Source organism: Erithacus rubecula (genome assembly GCF_903797595.1).
Source record: "Erithacus rubecula genome assembly, chromosome: 6".
NCBI lineage: Eukaryota > Metazoa > Chordata > Aves > Passeriformes > Muscicapidae > Erithacus > Erithacus rubecula.
The window spans coordinates 13,931,977-13,957,916 of NC_136688.1; the positions used below are offsets into that span (position 1 = coordinate 13,931,977).

Here is a 25,940-nt window from a genome sequence, read left to right on the forward strand (position 1 = left end):
ACATTGTTTAATTTCTAGGAAAGTGATGGAGCTCCAAAATTTTCTTAGTATTGGACAGTTAAGATACTTGATAGTGACCAAGACCACAGTGTTAGAGGGGTGCATCATCATTGCTCTTTGTCTCTTTCATGTAGTATTTGAGGCTATCCATGAGGTGCTTTCCCCTTACTCTGATTTGCTCGCAGTGCCAGTACTGGAAGAAGGCAAGCGACCCCAACTGTGACAGTGAGAGGTACACGCTCTACATGGAGTGGGCCCGCTTCCTGCGCTTCTACAAGGAGCAGCCTTTGGACCTCATCAGGTGAAATACTGCCTGGGGGCTGTTCTGTGTCCTTGGTGTTCACTGTAGTACAGTCTGGTTTCATTTGTAGCTTGATCCTTCTAGGAAATCTTGACCACTTTTAAGATCCAGTGAGAATTGGATATTAATTGGGCACTGTGTCCTAGGAGGACATGACACAACTTTATACTAAGAAGTGGAAAAATGCTTTATCTCAAATCAAGCGTTGTTCTGTCTAGCCAGTCCTCTCCTGGGGCCTGGTATATTATAGATAATTCAGCTGTAAAGAAACACATATATAGAATATCTCTGATTTTTTTAATCAATCTCAGCAAAAAATGTTAAAGAGTTATTTGAAATGTTGAAATTACAACTCAGACTTGAAAATATACTGACAAAATCAGTTTGGAAGCTTGATTCTTAGTTCTAACCCCAAATTTAAGCTCACTTAAGATCTCTGTGATTCAGCTGATGTGATACAACAGAATGCTTTGTTCACAGGTTACAGTTCCTTGTTTGTAGCACTATTGGTTGTATTCCTGTGGATTACCTATTTGTTTTAACCATAAGGTCATAACTGTTGTGTGTTTCATTTATGTAACCCCTTGGAAAAATCAGAAAGTAAATCTTCACTTACACTGTGCAATAGAAAAAAGAGTGATTTTAATGTTGGTTTCTGCTAGGAGGAAAAAAGGGACAAAAGAGGCCAAGTATCATGATCATTCCCCTTGTTCATGCAGCTTGAGTAACTTCTCATGACCAGCTTCAGACCTCATTTTCCACAATGCTTCAAGGCATTTACTCTTCTGTTAAAGGAAAATTTGGCCAAGTATTTCATTTTTACTCTGGCAACTTTGCTCTATCAGAAATTTTGCTTTGTGTTTCTCTTAATTGCATTTTTTTTTTATGTATTCAGAAAGTACTATGGTGAGAAGATTGGAATCTATTTTGCCTGGCTAGGATTTTACACCGAGATGTTATTCCTTGCAGCAGTTGTTGGCTTAATCTGTTTTCTTTATGGCTTGTTTACAATGGATGAAAATATGAGCAGGTAAGTATAATGTTGAAAATCTCCTGGGTAAAAGCTAAGCAATGTGAAAATTATGTTCTTGCAAAAAAAAACCTATTATTACTCAGCAGGAAACAAGCTTTTTTAAAGCTTGTTAGAGCAGACAAATTTTATTCTTCAGCTGTCTTTATTTCCTGAAAAGGTGGTGGACCACTAATGCGGAACATGTTAGTAAGACAGCTTGTAGGTGAAAAGCAATATTTTGTTGGCCATAGCTTTCTGTATTGGAGTAGCTGCAATATATGAAGTCCTTAGAGTACCTGTTAGATCTCTCAAAATTGTTTAAGTGTTTATTGTTGCCTTAAGCTCATCTATTTAATCTATCTTGCAGAGCAGTCTGACCTTTTTGTGTAGGTCATCATTTGTACTAACCAAAACCATGAGTAAAACAGATCAGCAGTGTTCTCCTATCAGAGAGGGATCCAGTATCTTAGAATCTAGTTTGATGGGTTTTTTGTAATAAGCATAGTATTTATTTTATCAGAAGTCCAAAGATTTATTGTATTCAGGGACTGAGGCTGGGGAGAGGAAAAGAGGGTTGACTTTTCATTGCTCTCTGCTTTCTGTAAGAAGGCTTCCATAAAATTTTGAGTTTTAACCATAAAAGATGACTAGGATTTGAAATTCTCATCTGTTCTGTTGAATAATATGATTTTGAGACTTGTATTTTAGGTTAAGAATTCATCTGGGAATATTGTTGTGCATGTTGAGATTTCTCTGGATGCCAAAGGACTATCATAGGATTCTAAATTTTACCCACTGTCATTAAATTGACGTAGCAAATTTTACTGCAGATACCAAAGCTGAGGTGGTCTCTCTGCTTTTAGAAAAGGTGTTTTGATGTCATTGCTAACCTGATGAGAAATAACACAATTTATGTCTTGCCTGAAAGCAGTGCGTGTGGAGTACAGCTCCTGACACGCTCTTGATTGATTACTGGTAGAGCTAAAAAGCCCATATTGAGGGAATTGTTAATTCTATTCCTTGTAGCAGCTGCTTCATTCTTGGCTTACCCTGACCAACCAACCAGTGAATGTGACAAGATGTGGCATCTTTGCTGTGAAGCTGCAAATGTTGAGTTTTGAACAAATGAAGCTCCTATTTATCTTTTTTAGTAAATTTCATATAACAGCTTTTAAGATGCTGTGGAAACAGATATGTTACAATGTTTTCCTCCTTAGCAAAGAAATCTGTGACCCTGCAATTGGAGGAGAGATCATCATGTGCCCACTTTGTGACCGAGACTGTGAATACTGGAGACTAAACACCACCTGCGAGTCCTCACAGGTCTGTATCTGGTTCTGCAGCCACTTGTCATTTTTGTTCATCCTGAAAACTGTCTTGGTACTGACCTGTTCCTGGGTATTTTTTTGCAGTATTCCCATTTGTTTGACAACGTGGCAACTCTTTTTTTTGCCATTTTCATGGGTATATGGGGTGAGTACCTTTGATAAGTTATATGTCAAGCAATAAAGAGATCTTGGCCAAGCTGTTGAGGGACACTGGAAATGGGAAGAAGGCAAATAATTGCTTCACCTTAGTATCCTGCCTCAGATGGTAAAGTGATGAACAAGTGAAAATAATTTAAAGTTACAAAGGAGTTAAGACAAAGAAATGCAAGCAGGCATCTAGGATACCATAAGAATATCATAAGAATTCTACACTCTCAGCTGCTAACATTTGATTCTTTCCTTAGTAACTAGAAGGGTCCAATCTTGTGCAAATAGAAAACCTGTTTATTTTTTACCGAAGGATCTAACTACACTCTTCTTTCATATAGAATTATTTTTTAAAATCTAATAAGACTTGCGTTGTATAGCTTGGTTGTATAGTTTTACTGAGCTTTTTTTGGTTTCTAAAAATGAGCATTTGCATCACATGGATTAGTCATTCAGGAAGTACCAGCCAAAGAGTTTAGAACTACAGAAGATAAGCTTTCCTGTGTTTGTCTAACCATAAAATGTCCCCAGTTCAAATAAGAACAATCAGATTACAAAATGTTTACTTGAAGAAGTTAATAAAGGGCTTTTAAAATGTTATATAGTATTATAAATTTTATAGTTGTTGATATATTAAATCAGTTAGTTCTAGTGTCTTAAAAAATTCTTAAGCCAGGCCAGCTCTTGATTGTATGAAAATCATCAGGCTTTAACTGTCTTTAAAATGATCATGTGTCCTGGTTTACAGCAAATCTGGGAGGAAACCTCTGAAGGGGTCCCTCTAGAAAGCAAATTCAAGCAGCCCTTCCCCCACCAGTTTGGGAGACATGAATCTTCTTCAAGAAAAGAGGAAAAAAACTATTTAACAAGCAAAGTATTCAAGAGCATAAAAAATTAATGATATTAAACAATGGAGTCTCTTGTTGTTCTGAAGAGATGGCAAATTCAGAGAGAGAATCTTTTTCATTGAGTAGCTCAGCTCCTCAGTCTCTTATCAGTTCCTCCTGGGCTAGAAAATGTTGCATCCTGGGCCCTGGTGGACCACAGATGTGAGCTCCTGGTGTTTTTCTGGGTTTTTGGTCCAGAGCAGGTTTGAACTGTTCCAAGAAAAAGAAAAGCCACAGTCTGGGGACTTTTTCTGCCTCTTTTAGCTAAAAAACCTGACTAAAAGCAAAGGAGAGTTTTCTCCCACTCCCTGCCCATGCTGCAGACAACACAGTCCGTGAGAGAGAATGCTGAAGCTCTTATCTCTAGGTTTTTGAACACAGCTGCCTCAGACATTCCACCACTTCTCCTTCTCTCCCCCTTCACTCTCAAATCTAGTTTTAAAGGCACAAAGCTTATTTCTGGGCTAAACAGATGAACGGGGATACAATTCAGCATTATAAAGTCACCCTAGGACACTGTGATATCAAATAAGCATCAGAAAGCAACAGAAATGTTTGACCATGTTACTTGAAAGCTGTTCTGCTTATATGTTGTAATAGTTATTTATGTGTTACAGGTTTATACACAGCTATTAGTTGAAATATCAGGTTCTTTTCTTAATTCCTTGTTGCTTTTTGCATACACAGAGTAGTTAATTGAACATGGTCACCATAACCATAGAAATACCCGTATCTTGTTTTGGCATCTTCCATGTCGTCCACTTCTGGAATTCAATTAGCTAACAAATCACTGGATTTGTATTGTGATCTTATCTGTGAACTATAATAGGTAGTCAGTAAAAATAAGTGAGTCACACTTATTATTATTATAATAATAAACCACAGAAAAGAAGCCAGCGCAGGTGTTTTACATGGTTCCTGAACTCATTCATTTCTTCCTTGACTCTGTTTTAACATTTGCAAATTGTAGTTACACTTTTCTTGGAGTTTTGGAAGAGGCGGCAAGCAAGACTGAAATATGAATGGGATTTGGTTGATTTTGAAGAGGAGCAGCAACAGCTCCAGCTGAGGCCTGAGTATGAGGCAAAATGTACCCAAAAGAAGAAGAATCCCGTAACTCAGGTACAACCATGCTGCGTTGACATGTGTGCAAATTCAGTTCTATGCTGAAAGTTTTGTAACATAGAAATTGATATTTTAAATCAGGAAAATAAGGATTTTTTACAGCATCTTTCACAATTCAGGGTAACAGTCTCTGAAACTTCCATGCCTTCAAAACCACTCTTTCTTATCCCTACACAACATTTGAGGAAGCAGTCTAAAGTGATAAGTTGGTCTAGCTGTGGTTTTCCTTCTGATACACAACCACTTTCTTTGGGGAGCACCAGAGGGATGAAGGTTGCCGAAGTCCTGTCTATGAAATTTAATTGAGATACTATTAATACCTAACTGTTAAACACTCCATGTAAATATTATATGTTAATTGTTAATTTAAATTTATTTTAGATAGGAGTTACTTGACAAATTTCAGGATAAGCTGGTTGCTTTTCAACACTTACCACATATATTTGACATATTTTTAAATCAACTTTTCCCTTTCTTAGAATTGCATATAAATAGCCTATTGTCATTAGTCCTAAGTGTACTTAGATAACAGTCTTCAGAAAAGAAATAGAAGCTTAGCCAGAACATGGAAAGAGTTTTGTTGTATAGTAGCCCTGTCTTTCAGGGCTTGTCTCCTTAATCATTAGGAAATGCATATACTAATCTTATTTCTCATGTTAGAGAGTTTTTCCCCTTCCACGTGTGCAGCATTAATTCTGCTGTTGTAACTAGTGCTGTGTACCTTGTGCAGGGCTCTTTGTAACAGTGTTATGTTTAAGTCCTGAGGGAGAAGGTTGTTCTCTCTCTAAATTGATCCAGATCGTTTAGGTGAAATAGGGTTTTGTGAACTTTATTTAGGAAGTAGAAATGGACTGTGATACACTTCTCTTATCTCAATGTGAGATACTGCACTCCTCTGTACTTTATAAGTATGCATTAACAATTTCCATAAAAATTCAATGACTATACAAGCCTTTATTTTATGACACTTGAATTTACTCTCAGTACTTTCTGAGAAGTTTTTTGCAATAGGATTTATCAGTGATTCTTATCAGTGATCCTTATCAGTGCCCAGTTATAGGCTGACTTGTGCAGGTAATAGTAGCATAATTTCCTTCTGTTAGAGCTTGTTCTATACTGAACACTTGAAAGACCAATGCTTTCAAATAAGTTAATTCTGCAGTAACCAATAAGGTCATGTGGGACAATGACTTTCTTGTGTCCCACAGCTGGTTTTGCTTCACCTAGAAAATTATTTCATCATTATCCATGATTCAAAGTTTTAAGTGCACTGAAACTGAAATTGCTGATCTTGAGGCTATCATTTGTATTGTGATCTTTTCTGTGTTCTTATCTTATACTTGTTCATGGTGCTGAACTGGCCAACTAGGTCATAGTTAAAATCTGGGCTTGGCGATCACAGTAGAATTCTACTTCACATAAGTAATGGGTTCAAACTTAGGCTCTGTCATTGGACATTACATTTGGGATTGCGGCCATCTGTAGTACTCAGTGCCACTTAGCTCAAGAGGAGTCTAGGCATTCTGCAGTGCCTTGTCCCACAGATTTATTCAAATTCAGATTATCAATTTCGCTAGATCATCTTCCACTGGCATTAGTTCTTAAAGAAAAGATTCTTTCATAAAATAGGTACTCTGATACTTTAGGAACTAGAATTGGTTGCACAAACTTTATGTGAGCATTGAAAATTGTTCATGTGTTGTCTGGGGATACTGGCATCACTGATGCTGCAACAGAGCTTGGCAGCTACATTCATAGCCATTTCTTCAACTACAAAAACAGATAAAATTGAAGGAGTGAGGAAAAGCACTCTGACTGGCACATCCAAATGAGAAGTATTAAGGAATCTCAGCATGAAGAATTTATACAACTTGAGTCCAGTTGTGGACTCAGAGCTGTTTGACAGCTAACCTGGCATTACAGTAATAGTTGTGGCCTGACTCATCTCAGGAAGTTGGTCTTTTTCTTTAGCTACTGATTGATTTTGCAAAAGTTTAACCATTCTTTCCAGGTACTTTCTTGACTTGTAGCAGTTTTATGGCTGCTTCTGTCCTGATCTTTTTGCCCTGTCCTGCCACACACACACACACACACACACACACACACTCCCAGCACACTCAGAATTATGGCCTGTCTGGTGTTTGAGAGAGGCAGGGTTCTGGATGGTTTCCCTTACATGTAAGCACTTTTCACATGGCTGGTGAGAGCTCTGTGTGCTGCTTGATGTTGGAGTAAGATGTGGGAATAACATGAGCTGTACTTGACTGTTTCAGGAGATGGAGCCTTACTTGCCTTTAACTAGCCAGGCTGTGAGATTCTGCATCTCAGGAGCTACAGTGTTGTTCTGGGTGAGCATCTTTTTGAATCATCATTTTAACATGAATCAGAGATGCTGATCATTAGTAATCATCACATTAACACAAATTGATTTTAATCATGATGTTAGCACATGCTTTTATTACTGTTTTGCAGATTTCATCCTGTCATTCGAAGTGCACTTCAATTCTGATAATTTTTTTTTTTAAAGGCACTGAAAATCTGTCATTAATTAGTAATTTGATTGGACATTTTAGCATGGGGATAACTTCCTCTGTGACTTATTTGATGTTAACAGACATACTGAAAAAATTGTAGTAAAGGCAAACGAAAAAAAGAATTCACAACAATGGATATAGAGTTTCAGAGTGGACAGTTTACTCTAACTTGTCCTTTCCATCTCCTGTCTTCACTCTTCTCAGATATCAGTATTGGATTGTTGGCTTTTCTTATGTAATCAAAATAATTTTGTTGGGTTTAATGCGTATAATATAGCAAAGTATTTTGCCTGTCCACTTTTCATTTCAGTGCTGCCGAACTCATACCCACAAAGAATAAAATTTTAAAAATATAAAGCATGGTGGTTTACATCTTGTTTTTAAAGCAGCATGCATATAGCTAGAATGTATAGCTATACTAAGCTGCAAGTGTATTTCAAATCTCCCTCCTTTCCTCAGGTGTCCTTGATCATAGCCAGCATGATAGCTGTGATTGTGTATCGCCTTGCAGTGTATGCTGCCTTCGCCAGCCTCATGGAGAACACTCAGACGCTGCAGCCCATCAGTGGCTTACTGACCCCTCAGCTGGCAACTTCTGTCACAGCCTCCTGCCTCAACTTTGTCATCATCATGATACTGAATTTCTTCTATGAGAGAATAGCCATCTGGATTACTGATATGGGTAAGCAGGGGTACTTGAAGGCAAAACTTGGAAGGAATCATTGAAGATTCCATTGAACACCATCAAGGTGTTCCATGCTGTTGTTCTCATCTCAGACATAGTGGGAGCTCTGTAGCTTGCAGTGGCTTGCAGCAATGACTCAGGTGTATCCAGGCAATACTGAATATTTTCCCTGCATTTCAGTAGTTCTCATAACCTAGTTTATCCTCATATAATGCTTGTTTAAATTAGAACTAGTCTACAGAGGCAATCACAGACCTGAACATTGTTAAAAACCATCTTGAGTCACAAAGCAAGATCAGAAGGTCTTGAAGTAGCAGTATTTCAATTTAGGAATCCTGTAAATATATTTGAAAAAATAAATCACAGCTATCTTTACAAGAAAAAAAGACTAAATAATCGTGACTGTTAGTCTGGGTGAAAAGATGGGATGGGATAGTACATTTTCAATTTTTTTCTGAGTGTTGTTTCCTTTAGCTATGGCTGTACGTATTTGTAGTTACAAAGATTGAAGGCAGAATTTGAGCAGGATGAGAAGCTGTGCCCAAGATGTGTTATTGTGGCAGTAGACATTGATACCAGTACCCTTGCTCCAGAGCTGGAGGCTCAAAAGAAGGGACTACTTTTATAGTGTGTTTTATGTTCAACTTCTGCTTGCATGCTGGAAATATCTTGCACCTGGCCCAGACTGTCAGCAGTGTTTACCCAGACTTTATGCACTTCACTCTTGGACTCCTTGAAATGGTTAGGCCAGATTTGATGTTAAGACAACCAGGTATAACCTGCCTTTGGTGCTCTGAACGTTGTGTGCTTCACATCAATATTTAACAGCTCATTGAAAATAAAAATATTTTAGGGAGCTGCAAACTAGTCAGACTGCCTCACCTGAGAGCTGCCTCCGCTGTCCTTCGTACACTCTGATGTCAGGTTCCCAGTAAATACCTCATGCTTTTCTGGCATGCAAACTTACACCAAGCTTGGAACATCAGTTTACTCAGTTATGTAAAACAACTTTACATAAGGCAGATGAGTTCAATTCATCTGCGAGGTCCTGACCAATTCAGAAGGACTTGAATGTTTGCAGTGTATTTTCTTAGGCTACTTCCCAACTTAAATTGGTTTTATGTTATCATTTAACAGGACATTTGACAATAATATGCTTAGGGCTTCCTGCTGCCTTCAAGAATATAAATGTGACAGACAATGAGCAGCAAAAGGCAGCAAAATCCTAAGCAAATGTACAGTAGCTCCAGGATGCCTGTACTTTTCCCTTATTCTGCCTATTGTGAACCTTGTCCTTCAGAGGCACATGGGCCATGCATTTTCTGCTGATTTTAACGATATGCACATACAGTATGTAAGAAAGAAATATTGTATCACACTTCTCTACCACAAAGAAGAAGTGTTGCCAGCAGGGAAATCTTCATACTACAGGACATCCTTCTAGTTACTATTTGAGATTAATCTCAGACCTCCTAAAATAGTGTAACATTTGGGGACAGACAAGTGCTAATGGACAGGACAAAGAAGGGGAAATTAAATTTTGTAGAAGTTTTAGATATTAATTTCCTTTGCCTTCCTGTGTCAAATGTTGCATTGTAAAGTAGTTGAAAGCAGGAACTCCATCTGCTGAAATGTGTGTAGGTGTTCTTCTTTTCCTTTTTTTTTTTTTTCTTTAAGGTCATTGTGCATGATAAGTATTTGTTAATTTGTGTCCTTTGAAAAGGAGTAAAGGAAAATAAAATTACTGTTTTCTGGTTTCACAGAGATCCCCAGAACTCATATGGAGTATGAGAACAGGCTCACTATGAAAATGTTTTTGTTCCAGTTTGTCAACTACTATTCATCCTGCTTCTATGTGGCCTTCTTCAAAGGGAAGTTTGTTGGTTACCCAGGTGCCTACACATACATGTTCAATCGTTGGCGAAATGAAGAGGTAAGATTTTCTTAGTTAAGGCAGATTGCTCCCTTCGACCAGCATAGTCATAAATTTCCAACCAGGCTTGGTATGAAATGAGATGGACCTCAGCTGGCTGTCCTGAAGCTGATGCTGAGGCTTCCAATGACTCCTCCTGCTATTGCTAGTCAGGGTAACACAGTAGTGAAAATCTGTCACTCAAAAGAGTGAAAAATCATAAAGCCTTTCTTGGTCACAGTTCTCATGAAATACCAGTGGGTTTCACCATGGGTCTTAAAAAAAAAAATCTGGTACTAAGAGCTCACTGAGTGCGAAAGATTCACATTGCTGGGGCTGGGGGATGTGTGCTGCACGCAGGTCCTGCTGAAGCATCTCTCAATTACTCTGTCTTCATATGGTTGCTACGTTTTGGTGTGTGTTTTGTCTCACACTTGAAACACTTGAAGCCCATTTGTAACAGCCTTTTACAGAGAGTGGCTTAGCTGGCAGTCCATGTGGAAAACATGGAATAAGTCCATGTATTGTCCTTACAAGTTTTAAGATCTCCTTTCTTGCATTTTTACAGTAGTAGAATATAGTTTATCTGGGTGATACCCATTTTTTGTGTCCATTAACACTCAGTTTGTCTCCACCAGTGTGATCCTGCAGGCTGTTTGATAGAACTGACGACACAGCTCACCATAGTCATGGCTGGCAAACAGATCTGGGGAAATATCCAAGAGGCTATTGTTCCGTAAGTTCTCTCTGACACTGAGGTCCCCATCTTATAGCTAGAGGAAATTGTTGGGAGATGTGATTGCCGTATCAGGAAGATAAAATGAATTCTGTAAGTTAAGCAAAAATTCTGACACTTATTTCATAAAGGATTTCAGCTTATTTTGTGAAAGCCATGCTTGTAAAAGCATGTTGTATTAAGGAGTTTGTTCGGATAAGGGGAGGGACTACGTTAGACCTGTTGCATGCAAACAGAGATGGACTGGGTGAGATGTGGTGGTTGGAGGCTGCTTGGAGCATAGTGAAGTTATAGAGTTCTCAATATTTGGTGACATCAGGAGGAACATCAATAAGACTTTTACATTAGACTTCCAGAGGGCAGGCTTTGGCCCATTTAGGACACTTACTCAGAGAGTTCCTTGGGAAGCAGCCCTCAAAAACAAAGCAGTCCAGGAAAGGTGGGTATGCTTCAAAACAGAGATCTTGAGGGCACAGGAACAGACTGTCCCTGTGTGCCAAAGATGAGTCAATGAGGCAATCATCCAGCCTGAATGGGCAACAAGGTTTTGAAGGAACTTAGAAATAAATAAGAGGATGTATCATGTTTGGAAGGAGGGTCAGGTCTCCCAGGAAGTATTTAAGGGGGCTGCTAGGGCATGTAGGAAAAAAATTAGAGTGGCCAAAGCTTAGTTCAAATTAATTTGGCAACTTTTGTGAAGGATAATAAAAAATGTTTCTACAAATATATTCATGGTAAAAGGAAGGGTAAGACCAGTCTTTGTGCTCTATTGGATGAGGGAGGGAACTTAGTAATTGCAGATGAGGAGAAAGCAGAAATGCTTAACATCTTCTTTGCCTCAGTCTTCTGTGGGAAGACAGTTTGTCCTCAGGACAGCTGTCCTCCTGGGATGGTAGATAGTGTCAGGGAGCAGAATGGTCCCCTTATTATTCAGGAGGAGGCAGTCAGAGAACTGCTGAGCCACTTGGATGTTCATAAATCTATGGGCCCAGATGGGATCCATCCCAGGGTGATGAGGGAGCTGACAGGTGAGCTTGCAAAGCCTGTCTCCATCATTTACCAGCAGTCCTGGCTCACTGGTGAGTTCCAGATGACTAGAAGCTGGCCCAATCACAAAAAAATAGGAAGGAGGATCCTGGTACTTATAGGCCAGTTAGCTTGACCTCAGTACCAGCTACAGTTTAAACTGAGTGCCATTGCACAGCACTTAGAGGATGGCCAGGGTATCAGACCCAGCCAGCGTGGGCTTAGGAAGGGTAAGTCATGTTTGACCAACCCAATCTCCTTTTATGACCAGGTGACCTGCCTGGTGGATGTGGGAAAGGCTGTGGGTGTTGTTTATTTGGATTTCAGCAAGGCCTTTGACACTGTCTCCCACAGCAAACTCCTGGAAAAGTTGGCAGCTCATGGCTTGGACAGGAGCACTTTCTGCTGGGTTAAGAACTGGCTGTATGGGCAGGCCCAGAGAGTGGTGGTGAACAGTGCACCCAGCTGGTGGCCAGTCACCAGTGGTGTCCCTCAGGGCTCTGTGCTGGGGCCAGTCCTGTTCAGTATTCTTACTGATGACATGGAGGAGGGCATTGAGTCCTTCATGAGTAAATTTGTGGATGATGCTAAGGGGGAGCATGTGTTGATCTGCTGGAAGGTAGGAGGGCTCTGCAGAGAGACCTGGAATGGTTGGATGGATGGGCAGAATCCAGTAGGATGACTTTAATAAGTCCATGTACTGAGTCCTGCATTTTGGCCACAGTAACCCTCTGGAATGTTATAGGCTGGGGACAGTGTGGCTGGACAGTGTCCAGGTGGAAAAGGGACCTGGGGGTGCTGGTCAACAGCTGACTGAACATGAGCCAGCAGTGTGCCCTGGTGGCCAAGAAGGCCAATGGCATCCTGGCCTGTACCAGGAATAGTGTGGCCAGCAGGAGCAGGGAGGTCGTTGTTCCCCTGTACTCAGCACTGGTGAGGCCACACCTGGAGTGCTGTGTCCATTCTGGGCCCCTCAGTTCAGGAAGGACATTGAGATGCTTGAGCAAGTCCAGAGGAGAGCAACAAGGCTAATGAGGGGCTTGGAACACAAGCCCTATGAGGAATGGCTTAGGGAGTTGGGGTTGTTTAGCCTGGAGAAAAGGAGACTCAGGGGTGACCTTATCACTCTTTACAACTTCCTGAAAGGTGGTTGTAATCAGGCGGGGGGTTGGTCTCTTTCACTAGGCAGCAACTGACGGAATGAGAGGACACAGTCTTAAGCTGCACCAAGGGAAATATAGGTTGGTGTTAGGAAAATGTTTTTTACTGAAAGATTTATAAAGTATTGGAATTGTGTGCCCAAGGAGGTGGTGGAGTCATTATCTCTGGATGTCTTTAAAAAAAAAAAAACTGAATGTGGCACTTGGTGCCATGGTTTAGTTGAGGTATTAGGACATGTGTTGGATTCGATCTTGAAGGTCTCTTCCAACCTAGTGATTCTCTTGTGCTGATTTCACAGAATATTCTGAATTGGAAGGGATCCACAAGCATTGGTCCAGCTCTTAGGTGAATGGCCTGTACAGGGACTAAACCCATCAGCTTGATGTTATTAGCACTGTGCTCTAACCAAGTGAGCCAGTCTGATCTGCTTTTCTCATTGTTAACTTTTTTCTGCATATACAGCTGGATTTGTAACTGGTGGGGTCGCAGGAAAGCCAGAAATAATCCTGAAAATTTATACAGTCGCTGGGAGCAAGACCATGATCTGCAGACATTTGGAGCCTTAGGCCTGTTCTACGAATATTTAGAAATGGGTAAGTTTAAAATTACACATTTGGAATTGAAGACAGGACACCTTGTACTGACACTTGCAAAAGAACGAATTTTCTCAATTAATTGTTGTGTGTTGATGCCCTCACTTTTATCTGCATTTACAGGACAATTAACTGCTGGAAATCATTAAATAGGTCAGCCCAATTAAAAAAAAAAAAGCTGTCTTTGCATCTTGAACTGCTGGGAATTTCACAGAAACACTGCAAAGACTTTCTGTTTTCCTCATTTGAATGGGGAACATTATTCTCGATGCAACCAGCTGCCTCCGTGTCTGTTCTTTTCTTGTTCCAAAGCATGCTGTTAGCTGATGCCAGTAGAAATTTTAAGTTTGGGATGAGTGCCAAAATGTACTGCAAGGATGGATACTGCAGACATGAGATCTGTGAACTGGCTAGTGGAGAATCCCTTCAGCTTTAATCTTGCACTGATCAGTGCTTCAGTTCAGTCCATTAGACCAGCAGAGGGAGCATGGGCAAGGGAAATGGAGTTTCAAAGGCAACGTGACCATGTCAGCATATAACGGTATTTCAGAAAACCTGATAAACTGAAACTAAAACTGAAGCCAGGCTAAATCTAAAGGACCCTTTAAAGAAGTTAATATTTGGCTATTAAAAGGATACATTTTGTTGAAAAACGAACCTTTGTGTTGTTTTATTTCTGCAGAAATAGCTTTATGTGTTCTAGAGATGTATAGTGTTATTATCTCTTTAATTTGATACAGGGCTGTGGTCCTGTGAAACTTACACCCTCAGAACAAGCACTGTTGCCAGCCATGTCCTTGCACTTCCAGAATCAGAACTATGCTCCAGCCTTGTCCCAGGGCTGCTAAGCTAGTAGGAATTTTGTTGCTTGTCTGAGGTGAAGATCTTACCACTGAAATCATGGAAGATGACTGGTGTATGACTGAAATCAGAAATGACTGGTGTATGGGAATTTATTTTTATCCATTAGCTAAACCAGAGAAAATGTTCTGTTTCCTTTATTTGAAATAGAGTAGCAGTATTGACTGTCTACTGAGGATTATCACGTTCTGTACTGAAATACTTAATTTTGGTAATCACTGAGAGGATCATTTTTATATTTTACTTGCAATTCTTAAACTAATATCAAGACTCCCCAATGGAACTATTGCATATAGAATTGCTATGAATGTTTGGATTAAATCAGTAGCAGTAGGTGTTGGTAAGGTTATGAGGTGTGCAAATTGATAAGTAAAAGAAGAACAAGATGGTACAAACTTCCAGAGAACAAAACTGGCCTGATAACAATTGAGAAATTTGATGAATGAATACATCTCTATTCCCCATAGTTACACACCATTTATATGAGAACTGCAGCACCATGAAAGGATTGGTATCCAGCACTGCTGGCAGCATTTCACAGGACCCAAAAGCCCATTCCTATGGGTGCTGCTGAATGGCAGTCTGAAGGCACTGGAGAAGTTTTGGGACTGGGGCTAATTGTCACTTAGCTCAGGCCAGGGCTGAAGATGACTTGGGCAGCCTGGCAGAAGTTTGCCATTTGTCTGCTAGTGATAGACCCCTCACTCTGAGGATAGTTCTGGTAGGGCAGATTTTGACACACTGTTTTTCTGTCTTGCAGTCATTCAGTTTGGATTCATTACTCTCTTTGTGGCATCCTTTCCCCTGGCTCCCCTTCTTGCTCTGATGAATAATATCCTGGAGATTCGCGTAGACTCCTGGAAATTAACCACTCAGTATAGAAGACCTGTGGCTGCAAAAGCACATAGCATAGGGGTGTGGCAGGAAATCCTTAATGGGATGGCCATCCTGTCTGTGGTCACTAATGTAAGTATGTTAACTGTGCTACATCAACACTGATTCTTCCATGTATTTAAAATGTAAAGAATTAAAAAACACCTGTTGCTTTTTCTCTCACTGTATCATGTTAACCTACAAAGATACTATCAAACAATTTAAGTGATTTGGCTTGTCCATATGTTGACAGTGTGCAGCTCCTGACCCACATTTTATAGGCCATAATCTTTCATTCAGTTTTCTGTGTTTTTCAGCTCTATGGAATGGCATAAGCCAGTATGAAGCTTAGTTTGATGAAGCACACTGATTGCCCAGAGGGAACTGTAGGGAGCAGGAAAGGTGGATGAATTCTATGGGTCAGATCTGTTTTTGTTCTTGTCACAATAAGGCTTGTTCTGTGAGAACTGTGCTCTGCTTCTGGATGCCCCTGTAGAAGCAGTGGCTCCAAGTGTTTTTTATAAACTGATGACTAAATGCTATGCCAGTATTTCATTGGAAACATACTGTAAAGCAGACTACTGAGCACAAGAGATGTCTCTTTTTAGTGTGTCTCAGGCAACAAACCCACTTGCAGGCACTGCCAAAGTAGCACGATACATTAACATCTTAAGTATCTCAGGCTTCCAGGCAAAATGTGCTGAGGCTGCAGTCAGCATCTTTTACCAAGGTGAAGTGCCCTAATCGTGCTTCTCACCTATTCTTAAAAGATTCTGGGTAATGCCAGAGTCACAGAACCACAACCCCTTTATAAATCTGCTCAAAAATTTTGTGTGCTACTTTCCTTATTTCTTCTTCCAATTTCTTTTCAGGCTTTTATTGTTGCATTCACATCAGATATGATCCCTCGTTTAGTTTACTACTATGCTTATTCTGAAAATGAAGACTCACCAATGTCTGGATACATAAACAACAGTTTGTCAGTGTTTCAAATCTCAGATTTTCCTGAGAGAAATGAACCTAAAGAGAATCCAGAAAACTTTGTCATATGCAGGTTGGTATTACAGTATTTTATCACTTTGTATAGAACACAGCATAAAAAAATCTATGCAGATCTAAGTAGTACATTGGAAAATAAAATGTCCTTCTTATAATTCTAAAGTGTAAGAGATGATATTTAGCCTATGATGAGGTAATGCTTGAGGTGTTAAAAGATCAAGTCAATAACAAAAACAGTCACCTCAAAAAAAAATCACCACTAAGAGTCTCATTGCTAACTTGCATTTTGTTTTTACTTCATTGGAATTTTTGTTTATTTAATTACACTATTGATTTTTTGAGCAAGGAAGCAAATTTATGTCCCTGAAGTTGCAAACTTCAGCCTATATTTTCAAAGATTTTTAGGCTAAATAAGTGGACAAGAAAGCAGAATAAAGGAGATTAAATCTCAAAGCTGAAAATGACGTATGGTATTTAAAATCAATCCTTCTTTTGCTTGATTGAACCAAAAATCAGGCCTATCATGCTTTCATTTAAAAAGTAGTCCTTTCTTGCTAGCAGGAGCATTGAGGATTCTAGAAAAATTGCAAAAGAACTTAGAAAATGGTAAAATAAAAGTATTGTTAGGATGAAAAATCTCAAAGCAAACAAACCCCCGCCTCCCTAAACCAAGCACCCCAGCACTTTCAGAAACAGCTATATTTGTTTGGTGGTGTAGACCATGCATTCAAGTCTGCCCCTTCAGGAACCCTGAAGATCTGTCCAGTCCATGATCTACTCATGTCTGTCACATTTATTCAATAAGAGTCCATTACCCTGTGATACAGGTGTGTCACATCCTGTCCTGTGTTATCACCCATCACCCTGTCCTATATTATTTGATCATTGCCTGAAAAGCAAGTAACCTGTGTACCAAATTTCCCACCACACATCCTCATCTCTGCTCTGTTGCTGTGTGTGTGAGGGTGTTTAAGCAAACACAAAGATAGAAACAAATTGAGGGGCAACCTTTTTCTGCAAAAGGAAACAGACAATTTAAAATAAGGAAAGGTTCCTTAAGTGACAGTTGTACTTGCTTGTAAGTGTCACTAAGCTTGTAGTCTGTCCCAGGCTGAATGTGACATTTCACCTTTGCATGTCTGTCATTTCAACAGGTACAGAGACTATCGATATCCTCCAGACCATGAGAGGAAATACTTACACACTATGCAGTTCTGGCACATTCTTGCTGCAAAACTAGCATTTATAATTATTATGGAGGTATGTTCCCTACAAAATATTCTTCTGACATTGGTACCTTATGATTTCTCTAGATAATTACTAATGTTACAGAAAATAGAATTGCTGGTAGTACAAAATAATCTGTTCCCTAGGTAATGCCAAGTACTCATGTCCTAAGTGTTTACTGTTACTGGGCCTTTTAACTTCAGTGAGCTGACCTCAGAGTATGAACAGTGAAAATGGCTGAGGAGACTGCAAATGTTGATCAAAGTAATCAGCAAAATAGAAAATTACTTTATGCCAGTGGAAGAGATGAAAGCCACCAGGACTAGCACTTCCACTCCTCTTGCTTTCATTAAAGAACTGTATCTGAGAGGACTGTGTTCAAAATCCAAACAGCATTTTGCAGTGATGTATATTGGTTAAAAACAGCTAAATCAATAGTTTGGATAACTGGCACTTCAGTGTTAAGCCACTGCTTTGCAAGTTATGAAGAGAAAAGGGAGTAAGTAGTTCAAGTGCTCATCTCATCACTTTTCCTGCTGTCTTTCATCAGCTCTCAATAGCTAAGTGTTATCAGCACAGCTGTGTGAACTTTCTTACAAACTGTGCAGAGGATTTAAAAAGTGATGGTTAAGATTCAGGCCCTGACACTTTCCTCTTGGGTTTGCTAAGTCATTAATGGTTTGGAATTAAAATTTCTACAGAAGAAGAAGCGTTTTAGTCTTCATACATATCATCAATACACATTAATTTGGTGCATATTGTTCCAGGACATCCAAATGAAATGTATTTTATTGTGAATAAAAAGTGGCCTATTTGGTGTCAGATAAAACAAGAGGTGTTTCATTTGGTAATGAGTTGTTACTTTTTTTTTTTTAGCATGTTGTGTTCATCGTGAAATTCTTTGTAGCATGGATGATCCCTGATGTTCCTGCAGATGTGAAAGCCAAAATAAAACGTGAAAAGTATTTAACACAAAAAATCCTACATGAGTATGAACTTGAAAAACTGAAGGAGAGACTGTGCCAAGGTGATAAAGGAGCCACAGAAAAAGAGTTCATCGCCACGGAAGGAAGAATGGAGCTATCCAGAGCAATGTAGCCAAAACCTCAGCTGTCTGGGATTTAGCTTGTTTTAGCTTTTTTTATCTGTGGTTTGCTCAGTATGCGTCATGCTGAAAGCTGTAAGAGTTCAACCCTTCTCTTTCAGTCCAAAGATTTTAGAGTTTTTGTAAAAGTTCTACTGAGCTTTCAAGTTTTAGGAAATCTATTTAACTGTATGATTTCAACACTGGTTTTTATTTACCTATTACTTTGAATAGTAAATGTAATCTTGCAATCCTAGAATTTTGACTCCTCATATAGGGACTGTTAACCTCAAAGGGCTCACAGGACATGATAAGGTCATTTGCCACCAAGCCCTCTCCCTGTTGCTAATTGCAATATTCTGGCTGTATCCCAGCTGACTGAAAAGGATACCACAGAGGACCACTGCTGTGGAAAATGCTGAGAATTATTATTTTTATTATGTGGTAATTTAAATGGAACACTCCTGATAAAAAGGTTAAAGTTTGGGGCTTTTTTTATATTCACTATTTCTTATGAAACATTGGTTTGAACTTCTATATGTTTTGTAGAAGGAATTGATTTTTAAAAATATATTGGCTTAATTCCACTTGGAATTATTTATAGGCACAAAATTCAGTTAATACATACTTAATGAGGAGGAAAAAAGCCATAATTTATTTTCATAAAGATGGAAGAGTTTACTGTCTAAATGCAGATATTGTGGAATCACCTAATTGCAGTAGGGTTAGAAAAGATGTATGCCATTTGGAGAATAACAGTTATTTAATTTTTCATTCTTAAAAACTACCATTGGAAGGTTGTTTGACATTGCTTTTGGCCAAAGCTGATCATTCATTTATTTCTTTGTTTGGCTTCTCAATGAATGCCAGCAAAGGGCTAAAGCTGTGTGTCTGTCCTTGATGCATATGGAGTGTGCCTGCACTCCATGGCAGTAGTTTGGGAGCTGGACCACTATGCCAGTCAATCTAGCTGTATGGTTTGGTCTTGGATTTTTATCCAAAAGATTTTAAGCATGCCGAATAATCTGTGTTTGTGCTGTTGTTGTCCTTTTGCATAGTATCCTGAGGCTTGGGGGTTGTTCTGATTTTGTTTTTCCCTTTGAATCTTTGGGAAGGATTTTTTTTCTTTTTTGTTAGGTGGCTTTTCTACAAAGTTGCACAATTTATAAATAGATAGCTATTTGTGCACAGTAGCTTCCAGCCATTCAAGAATGTGCCCTTATTTTCTAGTTTAAAGCAGGCAGGCATTTTTATGATTTTGCTGTATATTTAAAACAAATCAACGCTTCCATGCTTAGTGCCTTCTTTGCATTTGGCAAGAGGTGTGAAAATTATCTCTGCAGGGCAGTGCCTATTTCCAAAGTGAGTGCACCAGGGTAACTGTGAACCTGCAGACAGAACTGTTCAGTGTTACCAAGCCATGCCTGCCTTGGCACACTTCTGTTTCAGTGCCATGTGGACTGTTGGAGAGCAGTTCATGCCTAGACTGCAGTTTGTTCTGACACTAGATTATTGAGTTCTCTCATGCTGAATATTCAAGGTAGACAAGATTAGAAAATTTTGCTCTATTTGCACTTTGAAAGTTGTACTTCCTCGCAAGTATGCATATAAAAGTTGAAATTTTTGTATTCCATATCTGCTGAATGATATACTGTTTACTAGTACCACAACTTAAAGTATTTTGTTTTAGCAAACCTTGTCTATGTCTTGGAGTACTTGGCGAATAACCTTAATGTTGTAACAGTTTTAAATCAATGTCCTGAGTGGAGCTGTTGTTTTTAGCAAAAGAATTAATATTAAGTGCCTACCTCGAGCACACATCACACGGTTTGGCTGCCAGTCAAGGAGTTGATGCCAATGTACATTTCTCATTACTGTAAGTTATTCACCTTCTTTCTCTAAGGTTGCTTGATCAATCAAGCATGTTGGCAATTTCTGTTCATGGTGAACTGATCATGTTCTTGAATATTCAGATATATTTGAGGTAACGGATCTGTTAGAGGTATGCATGTGTAAATAAATTAGCTCTGCTGCTTAATGTATAAGCCAAAGAAGAGTATCAGCCATCAGTCATAATCACATATCAAACACCACAATTTGCACAATGAAAACACTGTGCTGCATCTTGCACATATACTGTTAATTAAACTGCTTAATTTAGATGTTGTGGGTTTGTTACTGTTTGCAGTGCAAACAGATGCTTCGAACAGAAAGATAATGAGATACAAAAGGTTCTGTGCAAAATGTACAACCAGACTGAAGCTGAAAACAGATTTGGAAATTCAGCATTAGATGCACTATTTCTACTTATGGAAGAAGAGTTTCTTCAAGTTATAAAGTGTCCTAGTACCCTACCCTTGGAAAGATGTCAGCAAAGTAGGTGTGTTATGAATGAACAATGCTGTTTAAAAGCAAGATGGAGGAAAGTAAGGAAATACGTTTGTTTGGGATACCACATTGATTTGCAGACCTTTGAATTTTAATTGATGTTTTGACTCCTACTTTGTGCTTCATACAAACTTATTTTTTAAGATCACTTGCTATTTAATGCAGTACAAATAGATGTTTTGTATATGTTGTATCATACCATAGAAAGTGGAAAAAACCCTGGGATCAGCTTATTTAGAAAGAAATATGTATTTATCTTAAAAATAAGTCATTACACTTCATAACTTTACTTCTTTGTATACAGAAACTGTTAAAAAGAGAGTCTGTTGTCATACTAAAAGCTAATGTCACATAAAAAAGTTTGTTTTGACACCTTTTTACATAATAGTTTGCCTTCATTTGCCATTAAGCAGTATTTTGACTAAAGATATCAGTATGGTTGGGTTTAAAATGATTCACAAAAGTTTCCTGAAGTGTTCTTGAAAAGTGACAAAAGTAAGGAAGGCCCTGGTCAGTCTGGAGATGTGCTGATTGTTACTGTTGTATTTTGTTTTGATGTGATTCAGTTTCTGAAAGTGTCCTTTAAGCAAAGTAAATAAAGTTCTGTGTTGCAATTATTGTAATTTAAGCAACAATAGATTGCCTCATTAGAAGTAGTTACACAAAACAAAATTGACCTTTCAAGTGTAATATAATCAGGGATTTTTTAAATTTTTTTTTTCAATTAAAATTTAGGTTTTTTACCTTGGGAAGGTCTAGTGTGGTATGTTCTAAGCAAAGGACTGCAAAAGAAGAGTGCTACTATGAAACACTATGCTGTTTTTTCTGGAAAGTTTTTTTTTTACTATGCTTTTACTTTTTAATGTAATGCTGTCAGTTTGAGGTAACAGAATGGAATGAAAATAGATGGAGTTCCTAACTATTCTACATGTACCACTTGTTTGACTTGTACTGTCTTGTAATCTGAGTGGTGTTTTTGTCTGCTAAGTATATTGCTGTTATATACGATACACTAATGTGGGAATAAATTTTTTAAATGTTCTGCTAACATTTAATATGCACATTTAATAAATAGCAAATAAAGCTGTGTTCATTTTTAATGTGCTGTCAACTTGTGGTGAAAATTTCAAGAATTGATAGAGGAGCCAAAGTACAAAAAGTCAAATGCCTGGAGAGCTTCCTGGAGGAGAATATTCGTACAAATTTCTGCAACTCATGTATGTTGTGTTCATACAGATCCATTTTCAGCAAGGCTGCTTTTCCCTGCATTATCTGGATACAGTTTTTATTCCTGCAGTGCCAGAACCTGAGGTGACTTCTCAAGTTCTCAGTCACACAGGCAGTTTCCATACGCAGCACAAGTGGTTCACATACATGCACTTTAAATAGCTTTGAGTACATGTACTGGAAAAGATGGCAGGGCTAAAGCATTCCCAAGGAACTGGTAAGTCTTACAATACATATTTTAATCTTTCTTCAGAGTCACTTCTGGGACCTGTGAAGGGTTTTGGATTAAATCACAGGGAATCTAGCTTGAAGTTTATGGCTTGCTCCCAATAGCGTGTGACCTCTCCTATTGTATCACCTATGTCAGGACTCAGAGAACAGGGTCACCTGCCAGGCTTGGTAGGTCATTTCCTTTATAACTTTGCAGTTATAAACTAAAACACATGCAATTTAAGCAAATTAAAGAAAAATATAAGATGAGTAAGAGACTCTTCTCTATATTAAAAAAGGAGATATGAAAAAAAAAGACCAAAACAAGCAAGGTGTAATTATATAATATGATACCACTTCTGTGCTCATTACTGAGGTCAGATAGGGTACTTATTTAAGTATGAAAAAGAAAAAGCATTAAAAAGGAGGAGAAATCGGTAGTGAAAGAGGAGAGAGGGAAAAAATTATTAAAGTGATGTTGATGTGCAGGATATGCAGAATATTTATATATTAAGTTGTGGATTTTCAGGTGCGTTCAGGCTTTGCTCCTAGAGGTTAAATTTTGCCTCCACTAAGGCCTGTGGTAAATGGGTAATTTAAATTTGAAGTTGAATTGGGGGTGCAATGTTATCCAAAGACAAGTATGTTTTATGAAAAAGAGCAGCACGTTAGCTTGTGAGAAAACATTCACAACTTCTGGTACAAACCTGGCACTCTGCATGATTAGATATTGTAGCTGTCCATCAAAAGTCTGTCCTGGGGTGACTGTGTTGCTTGTATCCCCTGTCATCTGTTCTGTTTGGATATCTGTTGGATATCCCGTTCTACAACTTTAAGGTTGGTTCCAGGAGTGAAGGGGGAGTGAGGAGGTGCAGAGTTTGTTATCAGAGACTGCACTTGCTCCCCTGCATCCTTCACACAGACTGTGTTGGCTGCAGCTCACAGCAGGAGAGAGCTCTCCTTGGCTTTTAGTTAGTTTTTGAATAGCTGAGGCAGACAGGTTCCCTGGACTGTGATTTTCTCTTTTTCTTGGAATTGTTTGAACCTGCTCCGGACTGAAAAGCCAGAAGAGCCCCAGGAGCTCACACTGTGGCACACTGGGCCTGGCCTGGGCTGTGGCATTTCCCAGCACCAGAGGGACTGAGAGCAGCCTGAGTGAGCCGAGCTGCATCCCACGGGAGGGACTCTGTGAATTTGTCATCTCGTCAGAGCTGCGAGAGGTTTGCTGTTTAACATTGTTCATTTTTGTGCTGGGGAGTGCTTTGCCTGTTAAATAAAAAGGTTTTTTCCTCTTCTCTCTGTGGAGATCTTTTACCAAGCTGGTTAGGGGAGGGGCCACTAGACTCTGTTTCCTAGAGGGACCTCATTCAAAGGCTTCCTCCCAAATTTCCCTTAAGCCAGAACATTCATTCATTAAACTTGTGCACCAAATTTCAGGGGTTCTACTTTCTGAATCAGGAAAGTAGGTATGGCATCTCTACCCAGATTAAAGAGTCTTTCTGAAAATGAGTCATTGTTTATTCTATACAAAGAAAAAAAAATTTAGGAAGCACTGAAATAGAAGACATTTTTCAAACATTGCATCTCAAATGGTGTAAAATATGTTGTCTTACAGGAGTAGAAAAATAAGTAACCCGTTCACCAGTGGATTAGTGGGAAAGAACAGCAAGATGTGGGAGAAACAATATGCCAATATCTGAAGTCTACAATTTGATTGAGATGTGTAGGCTCTGAAACAAATAAAATCTTGTCTAATATTCTGCAAAATATTCAAAATTAATTTAAAAAACAGTTTCTGAAAATACTGAAAATACTTAAATGTTTAGGACTCAATGCTGGGAGACAGAGGAGGCATCAGGGCTCCTAACATCTAGTGTGACAAGAGATTCTGTCCAGAGAGGGTAAAGGGAGCCATCACAAAGGACTTATTTAACAAACCTTCTTCCCCAAGCAGATGGAAAGAAGTAAAGGGAAGAAAAGGGTGATTATTATATGAAGGATAACAAGATTATTTCCAGACTATATTCTTGTCTGTCTGCCTTGTTAAGGGTGGTCCCAACAATTCTTGCCTTGGCATCCTTTAAAAGGAGTAGCTAAATTAAATCTCATTCTGGTTTTAAATAATCAGTTTTCTTAACACAACACTTACATCATTCAGATGCAACTCAGGTTCTTTTTTAAGCAAGTACTGAGAAATCTGCTGGGAGATGATGAGTAGGATGTGAAATTCAGCAGCCATATCAATTTTTGGAAGGTGCATACGCACATTCCCCTGCAATAATTAGTGACTATGCTTTCTCAGTCAGAAATGAGTCAGTCTGAACCATTTGATAAAGGTAGGATTTTTTTTATTTATTCTTTTCAACTTCTCAAGAAACCAGTGCTGTTAGCTTGTCAGAAACATTTGTATTTCAATCACTGATCGACCTTACTTGACCCTTGGGTGTTCAAAGCATCCAACATTATTCATCATTTCAGTTTTGGTACTGAAAGTTGAAGAAGCCATAGTAACTGCTTCTGTCATCAGGAGGCATTAAATAAATGAGCCTTGTTATGCTGGCCCTTCCTTAACCACAGTTGGTTTGAAACACTTGATGTTTTGGGTCTGTCTGGCCTACACCATCCTCAGCAATGTAAAATTGCATAGGTAGAAAAGCTCTGGCTCAGATGGCTCCTAGATCCTTGCACCCTCCGTGCTAGTGGCTTTTACTTATTTTTCTCAGCTAGTGATTGGTGAAATGTAATACAAATAGTACTGTAATGTTCCAGCACTGAATGCTCAGTAGCTCTTTTAACAGGTTTTTCAAAAAGGAATAAAATTGGAAGGAACTATGAAGTCTTTATTAACTACTTTATCTTCAGAAGGAGGAAGGTGGATAAGCAGAAGTGTAAGGCCTTATGAACTGGAGAAGACAGAAAAGCTGAGGTGCCAGACAGGCTTGAAGCCAGCACTTGTAGAGAAATTTTTAATATTCTGGTGTGTAGAAGAAGCCTTTAAATGTAAATGCTGGTCTGTCAGCAGGTGTTCCCTGGAGAGAGGACCAAGTTGTATTAGTAGTTAAGACAGGAACTGGGAGGGGGCACCCAAGAGGTTGATTCTGTTGAAAAGGGAAAAGCAGGATTTTCTTTGTTTTTGCACCTGGAGGGAATGAACTGCAAAGCAATCCTTTGGAGTGTTTCCTTCACCTTAAATGCTGGACAAACTCTGCTTCAAATGTCTTCCCAGAGTAACCAGAAACCTTATGGTGCACAGAGCAGCCTTCCCTTTCTCCTGTGCACACACCACTCATGCCTGATTGTCACGTATCTATCATGGCAGGGACTGAGCTCATTCCTGGGCACTGGGATAGCCACAGAGCAAGGCTTTTCCACAGACCTTAGGAGTCTGATGAGGATGAGGCAAATGTTGAGCAATAGAACTTCAGTTTCTGCTATGGTGAGAACAAATACAACTTTCTATAAGGCTACATTGGTAAGCTGCTTCATTCTGCAATAAATGCCAATTATTTGGTCCATATTTGGTGCAGAAATGCACAAAATTCACAGTCATTCTGAAACTTTATAATTAAGCCTCTAACCTGGAAAAGGATTGATACTGTTTAGAATAAGAAGATAGTTATATCA

At 39.0% G+C, this 25,940-nt stretch overlaps 1 protein-coding gene across 13 annotated transcripts in view; it reads left to right on the top strand.

Annotated features, from left to right (window-relative positions):
• The window catches only part of ANO5 (anoctamin 5), a 56,659-nt gene extending 34,680 nt beyond the window's left edge, over positions 1 to 21,979 (top strand). For 8 of the 13 annotated variants that reach the window (XM_079308333.1, XM_079308322.1, XM_079308327.1 and 5 more), the window contains 14 exons: positions 135 to 301; positions 1,197 to 1,331; positions 2,531 to 2,636; positions 2,726 to 2,786; positions 4,646 to 4,797; positions 7,074 to 7,148; positions 7,794 to 8,016; positions 9,783 to 9,952; positions 10,570 to 10,667; positions 13,317 to 13,447; positions 15,069 to 15,274; positions 16,054 to 16,235; positions 17,335 to 17,440; positions 18,284 to 18,644. In XM_079308333.1, the coding sequence (XP_079164459.1) occupies positions 135 to 301; positions 1,197 to 1,331; positions 2,531 to 2,636; positions 2,726 to 2,786; positions 4,646 to 4,797; positions 7,074 to 7,148; positions 7,794 to 8,016; positions 9,783 to 9,952; positions 10,570 to 10,667; positions 13,317 to 13,447; positions 15,069 to 15,274; positions 16,054 to 16,235; positions 17,335 to 17,440; positions 18,284 to 18,505 (2,034 nt within the window). In that variant the 3' untranslated portion in view covers positions 18,506 to 18,644. Of the gene's footprint in view, positions 1 to 134; positions 302 to 1,196; positions 1,332 to 2,530; positions 2,637 to 2,725; positions 2,787 to 4,645; positions 4,798 to 7,073; positions 7,149 to 7,793; positions 8,017 to 9,782; positions 9,953 to 10,569; positions 10,668 to 13,316; positions 13,448 to 15,068; positions 15,275 to 16,053; positions 16,236 to 17,334; positions 17,441 to 18,283 lie in introns of all 13 variants that reach the window. The other 5 variants (XM_079308325.1, XM_079308323.1, XM_079308326.1 and 2 more) reach the window with 2 other exon arrangements.
• Positions 21,980 to 25,940: the final 3,961 nt, after the last annotated feature.